General features: G+C 34.7%; 3 protein-coding genes and 1 non-coding gene across 6 annotated transcripts; 2 read left to right on the top strand and 2 right to left on the bottom strand.

Moving 5' to 3' along the window:
• The first annotated feature begins 450 nt into the window (after window positions 1-450).
• LOC110639883 (uncharacterized) lies at window positions 451-2014 on the top strand. 2 transcript variants are annotated; one of them, XM_021790998.2, is made up of 2 exons: window positions 451-601; window positions 1146-2014. In XM_021790998.2, exon 2 carries the CDS (start codon window positions 1166-1168, stop codon window positions 1838-1840), a length of 675 nt encoding a protein of 224 aa, XP_021646690.2. In that variant the 5' UTR covers window positions 451-601; window positions 1146-1165; the 3' UTR covers window positions 1841-2014. The 2 variants fall into 2 exon arrangements, with proteins under 2 accessions (XP_021646690.2, XP_058001279.1); XM_058145296.1 differs by lacking the exon at window positions 451-601 and having other exon boundaries at window positions 1139-2014.
• A 376-nt stretch (window positions 2015-2390) lies between these two features.
• On the bottom strand, window positions 2391-6561 carry LOC110639882 (nucleotide-sugar uncharacterized transporter 2-like). 2 transcript variants are annotated; one of them, XM_021790997.2, is made up of 8 exons: window positions 6113-6552; window positions 5914-5982; window positions 5242-5393; window positions 4818-5026; window positions 4629-4722; window positions 4363-4529; window positions 2780-2950; window positions 2391-2692 (listed from the first exon to the last, which is right to left on the bottom strand). In XM_021790997.2, the coding sequence occupies exons 3-8, from the start codon at window positions 5290-5292 to the stop codon at window positions 2398-2400; spliced, it is 987 nt and encodes a 328-aa protein (XP_021646689.2). In that variant the 5' UTR covers window positions 5293-5393; window positions 5914-5982; window positions 6113-6552; the 3' UTR covers window positions 2391-2397. The 2 variants fall into 2 exon arrangements, with proteins under 2 accessions (XP_021646689.2, XP_021646687.2); XM_021790995.2 differs by having other exon boundaries at window positions 5914-6561.
• A 447-nt stretch (window positions 6562-7008) lies between these two features.
• On the bottom strand, window positions 7009-10815 carry LOC110639886 (uncharacterized). The gene is made up of 5 exons (XR_009148181.1): window positions 10645-10815; window positions 8851-9289; window positions 8378-8606; window positions 8014-8160; window positions 7009-7934 (listed from the first exon to the last, which is right to left on the bottom strand). It is a non-coding gene; the product is annotated as an uncharacterized LOC110639886 (transcript).
• A 1423-nt stretch (window positions 10816-12238) lies between these two features.
• Window positions 12239-15559, top strand: LOC110639884 (ABC transporter G family member 26). The gene is made up of 9 exons (XM_021791000.2): window positions 12239-12538; window positions 12739-13028; window positions 13134-13289; window positions 13399-13582; window positions 13679-13957; window positions 14045-14329; window positions 14414-14698; window positions 14778-14885; window positions 15042-15559. Exons 1-9 carry the CDS (start codon window positions 12332-12334, stop codon window positions 15309-15311), a joined length of 2064 nt encoding a protein of 687 aa, XP_021646692.2. The 5' UTR covers window positions 12239-12331; the 3' UTR covers window positions 15312-15559.
• Window positions 15560-16110: the final 551 nt, after the last annotated feature.

Below are 16110 nucleotides of genomic sequence, written 5' to 3'. Positions count from 1 at the left end.
TAAAATATATATTTTATATTTAATTAATTATTTATATAATTAAATTTAAAAAATAAATATTTAATATATAAAATTTGAATCTAATACGTAAATTATTTTTCAAATTCATGGCCAATTATATATAACTCCAACTTAATCTTAATAAATTCAATTAGGTTAAATATCTAAAAATATTAAATTGATTACCATACTGTTGGTTTGAAAATTTAAATTTTTAATATATTGTTTTTTTTAATATGTAATTATTTTTTAGGTATAAATAAATTATTTTAATAAAAATTAATTTAATTTAATTAAAAAATAACTAGCATATACACATTAAATCCCATGATATTTTGCTTGACAAAAATGGGAATTTCAATAAGAAAAAAAATAGTTTAATAATACAAATTAAAATCTTAATTAAAAAAAAAAATTGCTTCTTTTGACGATGAGGGGAAAAAATATCTTTTGACAAGGAAGCGTGGCCTTCAAATCTATGCATGGAGCCCAGCCCATTAACAGCTCTCAGGGTGCCGCTCTTAAAACCTAATAAAACCTCGCCTTGTGACACATGCTCACGCTACTCGCGGCTGCTGATCATCGCCTCTCCTGACTCCTGGTATGCTCTGCCTCTCTGCTCTTTTTTGTTTGTATTTGCATCCGCCTATAGTATGTGTATATGTGCAAATGTTGCGGTGATGATGAGCTTAAACAGATCGATTTCACTTGGATTCCTGTTCGGGGACAGGGCCTCTTTAATTGAATCGAACGGTATTATTTTTTTGAAGTTGTGGTAAATAATCTTTGGTCTTTTGGGGGTTGTTATTCATGCTGATTTATGAAGATAGATGTAGATTGAAGATACTCTTCCTCTGTGATTGTAAGTCAATTTTTGTTGTTGAAGTTTTAGAAGTGGTGTTGAAGGAAGCTAGTTCTGTGAGGAAAAATCCCAATTTGTCTGTGTTTTCTATTTGGCTTTTGATTCAAACAAAGAAAATTTCGACTCCAATTTACATCTAATATCATAATTCCTCTGTTTCATAAGTTCTATTACTGTATTGTGTAATTAATTTTAATTTTTTATATTAGACTTAATGCTGTTGGAGCTTTTTGGATGGTTTTATCTAATGAATGATCGTAAATCAAACTTTTTGTCATGGCAGATCTTGGTGGTGTAATCAAGATGCAGTCTGGTGAAGCCCCTGCTTCAATGGAAGTAGAAGAAATCCCAAATGGATTGGGGACAAAATCTGCGTCTTTGCCATCTAAGCCAAAGTTTGAGCCTTTGAAGGCCCATGAAATGTCTGACGGTCGAGTTCAGTTTAGAAAGGTTTCAGTTCCACCACATAGGCATTCACCACTCAAGAAGGCATGGATGGAAATCTACACTCCAATATATGAGCAGATGAAGATTGATATCCGTATGAATCTCAAAGCTAGAAAGATTGAATTAAAAACCCGACCAGATACACCTGACATCAGCAACCTACAGAAGTGTGCAGATTTTGCACATGCTTTCATGTTAGGTTTTGATATTATAGATGCTATTGCTCTTTTGCGATTGGATGAGCTATATGTGGAATCTTTTGAAATCAAAGATGTTAAAACTCTTAGAGGTGAGCACTTGTCTCGTGCCATTGGAAGATTGTCAGGTAAAGGTGGCAAAACAAAGTTTGCTATTGAGAATGCCACAAAAACAAGGATTGTGATTGCTGATACCAAGATTCACATATTAGGATCTTTTCAAAACATTAAAATTGCAAGGGATTCTCTCTGTAGCCTTATTTTAGGGTCCCCTGCTGGTAAGGTATACTCAAAGCTTAGACAAGTTACTGCTAGACTGGCAGAGAGGTTTTAATTTTTTTTTATTCATGTTATTTTGAGACTATTTAGCTCCATACTGAGATCTGTTATGCTGAGTGGGAATTTGTGATTTTAACTGGGCGTGAATTTTCTGTATAAGAGGCCTTGTTGTAAGCTGCAAAAATGATTCATTATAAAGGATATGAATATCATTCATTTTTATGGGTTATTTATTGATAGTTGATAATGGATTTAACTTCTTGTCCATTGTTGTGTCAATCATTTGTTGTTTAACGCTGTTGCTTATTTGCTTTCCTTATGCAGACTTGAACTTGCATTGATGCATTGCATCAGGTAGAAAAAGGCCATTATTTGTAATGATAATAGACTTAAGCAGGGGGCATGGAGCAATGAGCATTATGACTCTTTTCCATTCTACTTTTCTCTCAATACAATACTTATTCAAGGTTTCTTTTATTTATTTATTTATTTATTTATTTTTAACTTTTGGCTAAAAGAATTTAGTAGTGTGTAAGAATGAACCATCATATTTAACACAACAAATCTTTTTTCTGTACATATGTTTCACTAGTTGAATAAAAAAATCACATCCTAGGCAATATTTGCACTACTAGTTACTTCTGAGTTTGTGCTCTCTTCACGAGCTGCTTTAGGTTCTGTTTTGGATTTTGATGAAGGTAAGATTTGGTTCTGAATTTGGTTGGTCCAATTTTCATGCGACTCTTTTAAGTTGAGTGATGTATAAGCTGACATTCCACATAGGGCTATGATAGCTCCACCAATGCTCACAATTCCAGGATCTGAACTGAAAATCAGATATCCACCCAATAAAATCACACAAGTCTTAAATTGTCCTAAAACCACGTGAGAGGTTGCAGATGTGGCCCTGCATCATAACATTATTGTTTGTATTAGTTAATTGAAAATCAACAAACACTCAACTCCTTATGTAGATAGAAGCTTAGGGTCTCACCCAAGAGCCAAAGCACCAGACCATTGTAGGAGAAATCCCAAAAGAGCTGATATGAAAATTGCAGATGAGTTGTGTACAGTCCACTTGAACAATAACGCCCCTGGTGGATCCAGCCATGGCATCAAGGCTAATAAAAACAGTATTGTTACTGGTGTAGTCTTCCACATCAACCTACACATGAAAATCACATCTTGTTAAAATGAACTGTCGCAATTTAGAATAAAAAGGGTTACCTAGTCCACAAAGCATCCTACACTTGTGGATTTTGAGGAGAGCAGATGTGCGTAGCTTACCCCCTGCTTTGCAAAGAGTCTTTCTTTGGCTCGAACCCGTCATAAATAGAATATAACTCAACTCAACTTTTATTTCAAGAATTTCGGATCGGCTATATGGATTCTCTTTCTTCATTCTAAACGATTTTGGGTTAAATCCTCAGAAATTTGTAATGCTTCTAGATCATGTTGTACTACTCTCCTCCAAGTCAGTTTAGGTCTACCTTTTTCTTTTTCCTTTCTATCCTCTAACGTAATGTGCTCTACTTGTATAATTGGAGCCTCCGTATGTCTACACTTCACATGACCTAACCACCTCAATCTCTCTTCTCTTAACTTATTCTCAATTAGCACCACTCCTACCTTTTCTCTAATACTTTCATTACGGACTTTATCTAGTCTAGTATGACCACTCATCCACCTTAACATTCTCATCTCCGCAACTCTTATCTTATATACATACGACTCCTTCAGTGCCTAACACTCACTATCATATAATATGGCCGATCATATAGCTGTACGGTAAAATTTTCCTTTTAATTTATTGGGAATCTTGTGATCACATAAAAGTTCTGTGGCACTTCTCTACTTCAACCATCCGGCTTTAATCCTATGACTAACATCCTCCTCACATCCCTCATCTACTTGAAGAATTGAGCTGAGATATTTAAAGTGATTATTTTGGGACAGTACCACTCTATCCAAACTAACTCATTTCCTATCACTAGTTCGGCCCTCGCTGAACTTGCAATACACGTATTCTTTTTATTTAACTTAAAACTCTTTGACTCTAGAGTACTTTTCCAAAGCTCTAGCTTTCTATTGACTCTTTCTCGCGTCTCATCTATTAGAACTATATCATCTGCAAACATCATGCACCAAGGAATACTCTCTTGTATATGTTTCGTCAATTCATCTAAAATTAATGTAAAAATATAAGGGCTTACAGCTGAATCTTGGTGTAATCCAATTGAGATAGGAAAATCTCGTGTCCCCTCTCATTGTGCCCACAATAGTAGTTACTCCTTTACACATATCTTTTAACACCTGTATGTACCTAATAGATATCCTCTTTTGCTCTAACACTCCACATAAGATATCTATTAGAACACTATCATAAGCCTTCTCTAAATCGATAAAAATCATGTATAGATCTTTTTTCATATCTCTATATTTCTCCATCAAGCTTCTAATAAAAAAGATAGGTACTAAAATACTCATTGTCTCCTTAATAGGTACTAAAATACTTCTCCATTTATCGGGCATTTTCTTTGAATAACAACATATAAATTTTGCATCTTGTTTACTTACGCAAGAGCAGTCCAATTAGCTTGTTGTTGCAGATTCGACCAAAGAATTTTGTTTGTAGCGCTTGGAATTATCCAGGCAATTGCAATGCAAGCGCCAAGGAAGTTGAATTGTAAATCTGTTACTGTTGCAATCGCCACACCTACTGAAACAATAACTAGAGACAAAACCTGCAAGGTTGTTATGCTTTGTTAAAATTTAGAGTATTTTTATGGTTTGGATCCATCGTATCAGGAAATATTATGTCTGCTTGGAAATGTAATGCTAACCTTTCTATATGAAATTGCTTTCCTGAGCAGGACAAACTCTGCAAGAACAATTGTAGGAGTGACTGCAATTTTAGCCATTTGATAGAAACCAACACTGCACATGAACAAAAGAGCAAGGAAATGAGAAAAAAAAAAAAAGACAAATTACTTGGTGATAAAAAAAAAAATTGCTGAAGTCCGGCTCGTAACCTGTTATGTTTAAGGCTGGCATTGGCAAGGCCAGAGGCGAAAGACATAACAACTCCCAAAGAGAAGAGTGAAGTGAAAGGAGTACTTATAGAGGGAGGGGAGACTGGAAGCAGTGACAATGTCTTAAAAATGGCAAGCAGAATCCATGCTGTGGTATAATGGATCAAAGTGAGAAAGATTGGGAAGTTAAAGCCAATTTTTCCCATGACCTGTAACCAACCAAGTGTAAGATTCTTTTCCCAATTTGAACCCCTAATCTCACAGTTTTACGAGACAACTTCAGTACTATTGATCCAAAACTCATTTGTACTGAGAGCCTATTATTTGAATTAGTGTGCAAAATGCTTTTTACGGCAAAAAAAAAAAAAAGGGTTTCAGAAGCAATGACAAGCAGACTATTAACAAGATCAGGCAAGGCACTAACTAATTTGTTTGTCATAATAACCCCCACAGCCACCAGGAAATTGAAGGTCATAGCCACAACCGGCCCACAAAATCGTTGCTGTTGCCGCTTGGCTCCTTCTGAAGTTCGAAAATCGTTGTAAAGAGAACTCCTGAGTTCTTCCAATGCTCGACCTGATGATTTTGACTATTAAAAGTAAGGAATTCAAAAACGAGAGACACCAAGTCATGGATTATAAGGCAACTTATTATTATTATTATTATTTCCAAGGGAAAAAGAAAATGTCTAAAACATCTGCATATGAAGAAGTAAAATAAACAAAATTTCATTTATCATAAATGAAATTACCAGCTTCAGGTGAATATTACATTTATGCATAGAAGCTATTCTACAGAAACAGAGATGAGATTAAGGGAATGTGAATCAAAGAATGAGACATGAACAAGCATCCATGGATATCATAAATAGCAGATTAACTAAAAAGGACGCATTCACAGCACCATTTTGCATATTCTCTTTGGTATTTCAGAAATTTTTAAAATGAAATGTTGATCAGAATATACAGAATCAAGGACAGGCTATGAACTAAGAAAACTGATTTGATAGGTCATAATATGGAAAAACACATTTTATATAAAAACAAAAGAAAAATCAAGAAAATGAAGGCAGGTGAAGATTCATTTTGATAAAAACCTGCTTCTTCAGCATCGCTATCTTTTCTCTTGATGAACTTTCTTGCATTATTCTCCAACAAGGATTCAACTGAACCCATAACAAGCAAAAACAAATAAAGGTTTAACTCTAACGAGAAGTTAATATAAACTCTTCATTAAAATGATGGCAATACAGTGGAAAGAAGAATACAACAACACATAAACGAGAAAATAATAACTGGTGGTTGATGGGTATGCAACAAATGGAGCTACGAGATATGGTAAGATGAGAGTCCTGCATCTCTAGATAGATTTTTTAGTTATTTTTAAGAAATCAATAAATTGATTATGATCCAATTGTCGTATGCCACCTAGCGTATTAATAATTTATCACCTTCCAAGTTTTTAGAAGGATAGGCAGGTGAGGGTTCTCTTGGATGCAAATTTTAAATGATCCATTCATGGGTTACGGAGAAGTTAAGGAAACATCAAACATATTATTTTTATTTATTTATTTTAAAATGATTTTGAAGAAAGAAAGAGTCAAAAACCAGCATGTAATCATCACCGTTAGTACTACTCCCTAGGTCATAGTGACGATCTCATGGAAACAACCCAATTTTGTAGCCAAATGGCTCAACCGGATCAATGCTATTCCAATCATCAACCTCCTACACCAAAAAACTGGATATCATAGAGTAGAAATGAAGCAAGATTGGGGAAAAAAAAGGAAGAAAAGATGAAAAAGAAACGATGTTTGTTGCCTAATCAGCTAGTAGGTCGACCAAACTGCTAGTCCTTTTCTTGTATCTTATGCTTACGTTTGATGGTTTGTATTGAAAATTTCTTACCTACTACACCAAGATCTACAAACACCCAACCAATAGAAAACCACATGCATGTGTTGTTATATGGGACTCACTATCATTTTAATTAAAATGACAGTATACACCTAGATAACAATTACTCGTTTGCATTAGTATTTTCAGAGTTTGCATTAGCCTGCTAATTACGGGAAAAGGCCTGTTAGCCACTTCATATCAAGTGAAAGTGACATCTGCTCTATGAACGCATTGCGGCATCTGCTAATCTGTTTAAAAACTTGTAAATATAGCTTAAATATGGGCACAAGAAAGGATAACAAACCAGCATTTCATTGCTCTCATTTGATAAGGTGAATATAATGATCTTCTTGTGTGTAAATTTGAATTCCACAGAAACAATTACAATTAAGTTTATGCTATGGAGCAATAAATGAATTAACATACTGTAACTGCGGGAATGAGTTGAGGGTTTTAATTATCTTTAAGATGTTGCTTGAGTCACTCATTTTCCTTTGTAACGGCGTTGAGATCAGCTTGCAGTTTGTCTACATTTAAGCTTCGAAATGCCATGGCTGTTAGCTTCTTTTCATGTTCTGCCATTTCTCTTCGTATTCTGTCAGCCATTAGGATTTTCTCAGAAATTTGTTCGAAGCACTCATGTATGCTAGTGAGAAACCTATAAGCTTCGGATAATGATGAAGAAGGATTTGCCTTCATTGATCGAACCATTATAAACACATACAAGGTTTCTAAGAAACAAGATTTCAGGGTTTGTGTGATTTGAAGAAATAGAGAAATGAAGAAAAAAAAAAGGGTTTATCGAGAATACAGAGAAACTTGATGGAAAGAGAGGTCCAACTGTGTCTTTCTCTGCTACCCTGTGGAGATATGCTCATTTTCAGTAAAGCAATAAATATATAGTCATATCTTTCAACGAACAAGTATGACGTGTCAATACTGAAGCCTGAAGGTACAGGCTGGGAAACAAACAGGAGAAGAAACCATTTCATAACTGAATACTATTTCATCCAGAACAGCATAAGTTCTATCCCGACGTTCTGGAATAGAGTTGCTTTCTAACTGAAGCTTTCTGGTTTCTTTTAAAATCTGCTCTATGTCAGCGTCCTTTTCTTGACTGTTTTTGGTGATCTACTTTATATGCTCTATATAGGATGTTCTAGTTGGCAGATTAGATAGCTTCTCAAGATCCACAGAAAGTTTTGAATGTTCCTCCTCCCTACAGAATAACAATAGATATCTTAAAGAATGTGCAAAAATATTTATAGAATGCCTTCGTCATGGTTTCAACAACATACTGCCTCCTAATTTCAGATAAGACAGGCTGCTTTTCCAGCTCAACTTCCCTCCAACTTTTTTAGCTTCTCTCGAGCCTGTGGTATGTTTGCATAGAGAAAGTCCGAAAGCTTCTCTTTTTCTCCTCCAGAGGCTTTCTGAAAGCGTCCCTGGAAAAAAAGCATGTATGTCAGCAAAAATCAACACTAGCACAATAATAATAATAATAATAATAATAATAATAATAATAATAATATTATTATTATTATTATTATTATTATTATTATAACCCAGATACCCATCAATTTCCTAAAAAAGAATTTCTTTTCCAAGTGGAGAAGTAACTAAAATGAAACTAAACAAATTAAAAGAACAGCCATATCCTACCACTTGGACTTGGTCTCCAATTCCACAATATTATCCTTTTGGAATCTAGTTGCTTGCTAAGCTGGTCAAGGTAAGAGTCAATAGGATGTTGGTCATCAAATGCCCTTTCTGCTGCAGCCTTTAAAACCTCATACTCTTTTTCAAGTTTCTGTAATTCTGAAATCCTTGCCGTTGCCTCCTTCATGGAAACATTTTCTTGATTTTGTAATATTTCACTCTCATGTCTCATCTAGTAAACAAACATAAGCGCAAAAAGAGCATCAGCATTATTTTCCCTTCAAATCTCATTTGACAACTAGGAATTTTGCACCTTTATTTCTCCATCAACATTTATGCTTTTTTATTCCATTTGATGCCATACTCAGAATGGTCTTAGAAAAGTACATCAGCTTAACCTCAGCTTAAACACATATTTCAACTTCTATTGCCATCTTAACTTGCGCAAATTTACCACAAGTAAAACAAGTTTATACCTTGGATGATTGGTCCCTAGCAGAAATCACTTTCTGAACATGCTTATCATCTTTCAGAGCATTCACATGCATCTTTTCCTGGCTGCCCTTCTTCTTCAGCCAAAAGGTTTCCAGTTCCATCAACAGTCAATTTGTCCTTAACAAAATTCAGAATCCCTAACCCACTGAAGGATGCATCTTCAACCTTGGAATCAGACAACTCTGAAGGATGAAGACTAAGATCCTTCAATATTTCTTTGTGAAGGTTAAGATCTAACGTTTTGTTATCGTCTTTCCCCCTCCAGTCCTCCTAATAATCAATAAAGCCCACCTCTTTTATTTTCCCTATGCCAGTTACATCCTTGAGATCAGGGAATTTAAGAACAATAGATGCCCATAATAGCCTCTTCACCAAGAATCTCACTACCTTATACAAGTGCTCTTCATGTGGATAGAGGAACTGCCATAAGAAAGACATATAATCTGTTCTAAGAATATTTTAAAACAATAATAATAGAAGTAACCAGAATGAGAGACAAAGGATGTAGATTCAGCAAGATCAAACACATAAAAGAAAAGCAATAAGGTTCAAAAACAAAGATTATCCTAGACTTCTGAATGATTAAATCTGTGTTTGAAAGTTCATACACAAAACAAAACTTTGGCTCACAATAATCAGCAAGAAAAGTCTATGGCCACAAATGCAAGTAGAAAAAAGTTTCAAGAATTGCCATATATTCTTTATCATTATTGCACTTATAATGGTAATCCTACTTCCCAATCACAAGAACAGCATGCGAACTGGTGTGAGTGTTGCCAAATCTCTAAATCAGTAAAGCTTTCTAAGTTTAAGCAAGTAGCTCACTTCCATTGGACCTCAATTGGTCAATGATTGTTAAGATCAAAGTCATTGTAATTTTATAGGATGCTCTATGCAAACATGATATATTGATTTGATAGTTCTCAAGAACCCAAATTGATCAGACCTTATATTGTAGAATAGAATGTTTATTAACAAATATCAACAATCCAGCTTGGAAAACCCTCTTTCTAATAACTACAAAGCTACTAGTATCAGGAAACAATCACATTAACTATCACATATTTTCCACATTAGATGAATACTAAAACAATCCAATGAATAATGACCAGTTTGACCCACTAAGAAATATCAACAAAAGAGACGATGTGTTGCTTTCCTGAATTAGGAAATAGGCAAATTAAAAATCAAATCAGTTTATAGTCCTCATCTAACAAACTCCTCTCAGTGAAGCGAATGGCATCTTTTACCCACCAAAAAATATCAAAGTGCAAGTAAAGTCTGTCAATTTTTATTCAGTGCTTTAATTAAACGGCAAGCTTACGGCAACTGTCATGTGATCTCAAAACTACAACTCTTTTATGCTAAATTTTCTTTCTTTCTCACAAGTGTTTGTGCATGAGTAAAACATTCTAAGAAATAAACAGATCCTTATCAAATAGTCTAGCTCTTATAATTTCTACTAACCAATTTAACCCTATGAAACTTATTTCAATCCCGCCTTCACTCTAGTTGCATTCAGTACACAAGAAACAAATTAGAAGAGGAAAAAAAAAATAAAATCTTATTCTATTGATACTAGAACGCAACTCAAATAGGCCAAATACAACTAAAAAGTAAACATCTTTCTCGAGCAACAACCAACTGAAGAAAAATTAAAGAAAAAAAATTATTTCATTTTACTCCATTTTCTCAGCAACCAAACACTAATCCAGCAATAAAAACCAAATATGAATGCATATTGAAAAAAATAAAGCAGTGATAGTAGTAACTACCTTATAGTGGGTCATGTCTCCAATGTAACCGAGTCTCCCGATAGCTAAAGCTATATCCGTACAGATCTTGACTTAATCAACCAAAATGTCGGGGAAAGATGAACGGAACGACGCCGTTTCAACAGCAAGCCCTCGTATTCCTCCGTCAGGATTCCCTCTTCCCTCACCCAACCTCCCCTCCCCAACAACACACCCCACACCCACACCCACCACACACCCCGCGCTCTCTCTCTCGCGATCGATGGAAAGGATTCTCATTTTTTTTGCATGCGTTGCTTTCTGCGTTTTCGATTTCTACTATGTTTCCACCGTTGAGCGACTGATTCGCCACGGAAGACTCGAGAGTCGAAACAGTGGAACGCGGAGGCCGATGCATATTAGAGGTAAATGTTACTGTGCGGCCACGACACGATCACACCTTGCTTTGTGTCCCATTGTTGTTCTGCCACGTGGCAAAGGACATAGTCAAATTAGAAACTTCACCGAAATATTTATTAATTTATTTTAATAATATAATTTAATATATCTTTTTCAAAAAAATTTAATATATATTTTTATAATCATTTTATAAAATTTTTATTTTCGAGTGTTGATAAATAAATAAATAAATTATTATTTTTTAAATTATTTGATATATATATAATTTTTTAAAAAATAATTTTTTTAATTTAATAAAAAATAATTAATTTTAGAGATTTATAATAGATTAAAAGAGTTTTATAATAACTGAAATTGTAAATTTTAAAATTTTATAATATAATAAATATATAATAAGATGATTTATTTTTAAAATTTTTTTAAAAATTGTAGTAAAAAGAATTTTAAATAATAATTTTTGTATGATATAAGATTTTAATAGTTGAAATTTAAAAAAAATTAAAAAAAGTTAATATTTAATATGATAATATAACTTTTTTATATAAAAAATATAAAAATAAAGATAAAAAAAAGGCTATGACACATAATACTTTTTAAACATTCTTATAAGTTAGGTGATATATATACAAATGGCTTCAACTAAAACTCAAATTCAAAATTTTATAGTCCTAAATACGACCCTACTACCACTAAATCAAGTATAGTTTAGTAACAAATTTGATCATACATTTATTTTATTGTCATATATGTTGAAATTCCCTTTTAAGCCAATAAAAGAAATATAAAAAATTACATATTCTTAAAAACAATGGCAACTATTTAAGCTCTGAGAAAATTTTGTATGATTAATCAACATGTTGCTTATCTTGAATCCTAAATTAACTTAGTATTCATTCATTTCCTGTATCTAATGTTAACCTGCCAATCTTTTCAATTTTGTTGGTCTCTCAGGGTTCCTGCAATGGTCTCTGAACTTTCAGCTACAACATTCTTTGGATGCTAAGAACATCATTTTTTACACGTTCTTGGAATGCTAAATTTTGATTTATACCCCAGTAAAATTTAAGGACAAAAAATGCTTGGCTAGTGTAAGATTATGTGAGAGATCATTACTAAAGCCAAATTCTTCATTTTCTCCCACTTCAGCCATGGAAAGCATGTGTTCTACCAACCTAAACCCATCATCAATAAATAGGCAAGCATTTGGTCTGTTACAGTTAATTCACTTGCATTGCAGCTTTTTTATTCGCCACCCATTAATTTCCGACTATATCTATACCTAGTTTTGGGGTAGCTTCTGTCTAGGAATATGGAAATTAGAAAAGAGGATGAAATTGAGGACATGTCAGTTTCCCTCCCAACAATGGGGTCTATGCAAATTGCTGGGAGCAATGGGTTTGGTCACAACATAGAGTTTATGTCTCAAGCCTACCTTAGGAACAGGTTCTCAGAAATTGACATAGAGGATGATAGCTTGACTACGAATAAAGATCGCCCTCTTCCCATATTTCTCAAGGTAATGCTTAATCTTTTCACATCTTTTTCATTTCTCATTACAATTACACCCCAAGCCTTCTGAGTTCTGAGTAGCTTGAACCCTGAAGTTAACTGATACCTATGCCTATTATCTTTGTGGACATAATTAAGCAAATTCAATGTCAATATCTCTGCTGCTTTTGTTAGAGTTAAGAGATACACGTTTGCTTTATCCTGCAGTTTGAAGATGTGGTATATAGAGTGAGGAATAGCCCAGCTTCCTCAGCCAATCCTGTGAAGGCAGTAGTGTCAAAGGTAGCCTCACAGCTGAACTTGGAACATGATAATTACAAGAAAATCTTGAAGGGTATAACAGGAAGCATTGGCCCTGGTGAAATCCTTGCTCTAATGGGTCCTTCTGGTAGTGGTAAAACAACCTTGCTAAAGATAATAGGAGGAAGACTGACAGATAATGTTAAAGGAAGTATCACTTACAATGATATTCCATATAATGCAGCCCTTAAGAGAAGGTTACTCAACTTTAAATACTATTTTTCTCTTAAAAATTTTTACTTCATCACTCTTTTCAGCACTATTTGTAATAGTATTGTACTTCAAGAACAATTTGTGCACAGGATTGGATTTGTTACACAGGATGATGTGCTATTCCCACAACTTACAGTGGAAGAGACTCTAGTCTTTGCTGCATTTTTAAGGCTTCCTGGAAACATGAGTCGACAACAGAAATATGCCAGAGTAGAGATCATTGTAAAGGAGCTAGGCCTTGAAAGGTATGTACTTAATTGATCATGAAGAACAGATAAACTACATGATACTGTTACTGGTGGCTATTTGATGCTTTTACAATGAATTCTCTTTAATTTCTTCTGTATTCAATAGATGTCGCCACACAAGAATTGGAGGAGGATTCATTAAGGGAATATCAGGAGGAGAAAGAAAAAGGACCAGCATTGGCCATGAAATTCTAGTTGATCCTTCATTGTTGTTGCTTGATGAACCAACCTCAGGCCTTGATTCCACCTCAGCAAATAGACTCCTTCTGGTCCTTCAAGGACTAGCTAAGGTATTATGGTAAAATACATTTCACGTGCTGTAACAAAGTTCCTTATGATAGCAAGTGAAAACTCCTCATGAAGATTGCACTTGATGGTATATGCAGGCAGGAAGGACAATAATCACGACGATCCATCAGCCTTCGAGCAGAATGTTCCACATGTTTGACAAGCTTCTGCTGATATCAGAAGGCTACCCTGTGTACCATGGGAAGGCTAGAGATTCTATGGAATACTTTTCTTCTTTGAGATTCATTCCAGATATTGCCATGAATCCTGCAGAGTTCTTGCTTGATTTAGCAACCGGACAGGTGAATGACATAAGTGTGCCCCAAGATCTATCAGCACTTCCCGAGGCTCCTGATTCTGATAGGGCAGTAATCAAAGTAAGAATACTCCAATTTCTCTTTGATCTCTCTGAACGTCTCATAAGTCTCCCTCTCAATTTAACAGTTCCTTCTGTATCATATTAGTACCTTCAACTCAAATACAAAACTCAGCTTGAGCCAAAAGAAAAGGAAGAGAATCACCAGCGTGCAAAGGCACCTGAGCAACTCCAAATGGCAATTCAAGTCAAGAAAGATTGGACTTTGAGCTGGGGAGAACAATTTGAGATATTGTTGAAGAGAACATTCAGAGAAAGGTGTAGAGATTATTTTGATAAGTTAAGACTACTTCAAGCTCTTGGTGTTGCAGTCTTATTGGGCCTTCTTTGGTGGAAATCCAAAACTGGAACTGAGACACAACTCAGAGACCAGGTAAAACTTCATCTTCCTGATCAATTGACTTCATTGTACGGCAAAGCACAAAATATTTTTGACCTTATCATATCTGAATTTCAGGTTGGTCTAATGTTCTACATCTGCATTTTCTGGACATCCTCATCGATTTTTGGAGCAGTATACGTGTTTCCATTCGAGAAGATCTATTTGGTGAAAGAAAGGAAAGCAGACATGTACAGACTAAGTGTGTACTATGTGTGCAGCACTTTGTGTGACATGATGGCTCATGTGTTCTATCCGACCTTTTTCATGGTCATAGTGTACTTCATGGCAGGGTTTAAGAGGACAGTCCCTTGCTTCTTCTTAACATTGTTTACCATACTATTGATAGCAATCACAAGCCAAGTAAGTTGAAAAGAAATTAACCAATGGAGTTCTTTATGTGTTAGATTGAACTAAAAGGAATTTCTTTGTATGACAAAAGGGGGCAGGAGAGCTATTTGGAGCTGCTAGTTTGAGCATCAAAAGGGCTGGGATGTTTGCTTCTTTGATTTTAATGCTATTTCTTCTCACTGGAGGTTACTATGTCCAGGTATTCTATCAGGAACACTCCTAATCCATGATTGATCCTTTCTTGCTTATATTTCAGCTCCTCTTCATTGCTCTGTGGTTCTACTAGAGCAGAAAATGATTCAAGAATTTCAGAAACTACTCACAGGGATAACTGAAAGCTATTTTCCTGTTGCAGCACATACCAAAATTTATGCAGTGGTTGAAGTACTTATCTTTCATGTACTACGGGTTCAGGCTTCTGTTGAAAGTGCAATATGATGGAGATCAGTTATATGAATGTGGAAGCAAAGGAGGGTGCCGGCCTCTGCAGAGCTCACCGTCATTCGACACAGTGAACTTGAAAGGTGGCTTGCAAGAAGTCTGGGTGCTACTAGCCATGGCTCTAGGATTCCGGATAATTGCCTACTTTTGCCTTCGCAGGAGGATTAATGTTTGCCATCTTTGAGCAAAGGATATATATATATACGCAGGCGCACGCACCTTTTGCAATAAACGTGAGATACACAAAAATAGAGAAGTCATTCTCAGGATCCCAAATCCATTAATAAAAGAATGAGAGACAGCAAAACAATGATCATAAATTTAGCAAATTATATTAGCAATTAGCTTTACTTCCCTGGTATTAGAATTGTTAGCAAATTATGTTATTCTTATTTTCTTATAGAAGAGTGATGAGGAGTGCGGATTCAAATCGGGTATTGGGTGATATGCTTTTTAGCCATCAGACTAAGCAAGATTAAGCTAATTCTCTTACTCCCAACAATCAAAATCTTCTATAAATAAAATAGGAAATATCTTTGAGAAGGAAAGAATTTATTGGCCTGGCCTGCCATGGAAAAGGAATACAAAGGGAAAATTATGATGGCAAGTTGTTATGATCCACAAGCCCAAAAGAAGAGACAACATGTGGAACTGGTACATCCAGGCTCCTGCGTTACCATTTATATCTGCTCAGATAAGCCATTAGAACTTTTTTTCATTACAATCCATTGCCCTTAACTAGCTCACTTTTTCAATAAGCCCAACTAAGCTATGTTCATTCATTACATAATGATATTGTAAAACTCAATTGCCTTCTATTGAACTCATATATATATATATTAAAAAAATCATAAAATTATGATCTCAACATGAAAAAAAAAAGTATAAATATGATAAATATAATACTTACGATGAAAAAGGTGAAATAACTTTTTTTTTTTTCATTTTTAGCGAGTTTACTTGAAATTTATATAAAATACAAT

Source organism: Hevea brasiliensis, chromosome 4, assembly GCF_030052815.1.
Source record: "Hevea brasiliensis isolate MT/VB/25A 57/8 chromosome 4, ASM3005281v1, whole genome shotgun sequence".
Classification (NCBI taxonomy): Eukaryota; Viridiplantae; Streptophyta; class Magnoliopsida; order Malpighiales; family Euphorbiaceae; genus Hevea; species Hevea brasiliensis.
Note: the sequence above shows the minus strand (reverse complement) of the source record. Positions and strands in the feature narration are given on the sequence as shown.

Bases quoted from the DNA above. Each gene is read 5' to 3' on its own strand.
- LOC110639883 (XM_058145296.1), top strand. From the start codon at position 1,139: ATGGCAGATCTTGGTGGTGTAATCAAGATGCAGTCTGGTGAAGCCCCT.
- LOC110639882 (XM_021790995.2), bottom strand. From the start codon at position 5,992: ATGGGTTCAGTTGAATCCTTGTTGGAGAATAATGCAAGAAAGTTCATC. The intron at 5,394-5,913 runs GTTTTTATCAAA...CAAAATCATCAG, and splicing joins TAGCGATGCTGAAGAAGCAG to GTCGAGCATTGGAAGAACTC. The intron at 4,530-4,628 runs GTTAGCATTACA...ACAACCTTGCAG, and splicing joins AAGCAATTTCATATAGAAAG to GTTTTGTCTCTAGTTATTGT.
- LOC110639884 (XM_021791000.2), top strand. From the start codon at position 12,332: ATGGAAATTAGAAAAGAGGATGAAATTGAGGACATGTCAGTTTCCCTC. The intron at 13,583-13,678 runs GTATTATGGTAA...TGGTATATGCAG, and splicing joins TCCTTCAAGGACTAGCTAAG to GCAGGAAGGACAATAATCAC. The intron at 14,330-14,413 runs GTAAAACTTCAT...TCTGAATTTCAG, and splicing joins AGACACAACTCAGAGACCAG to GTTGGTCTAATGTTCTACAT.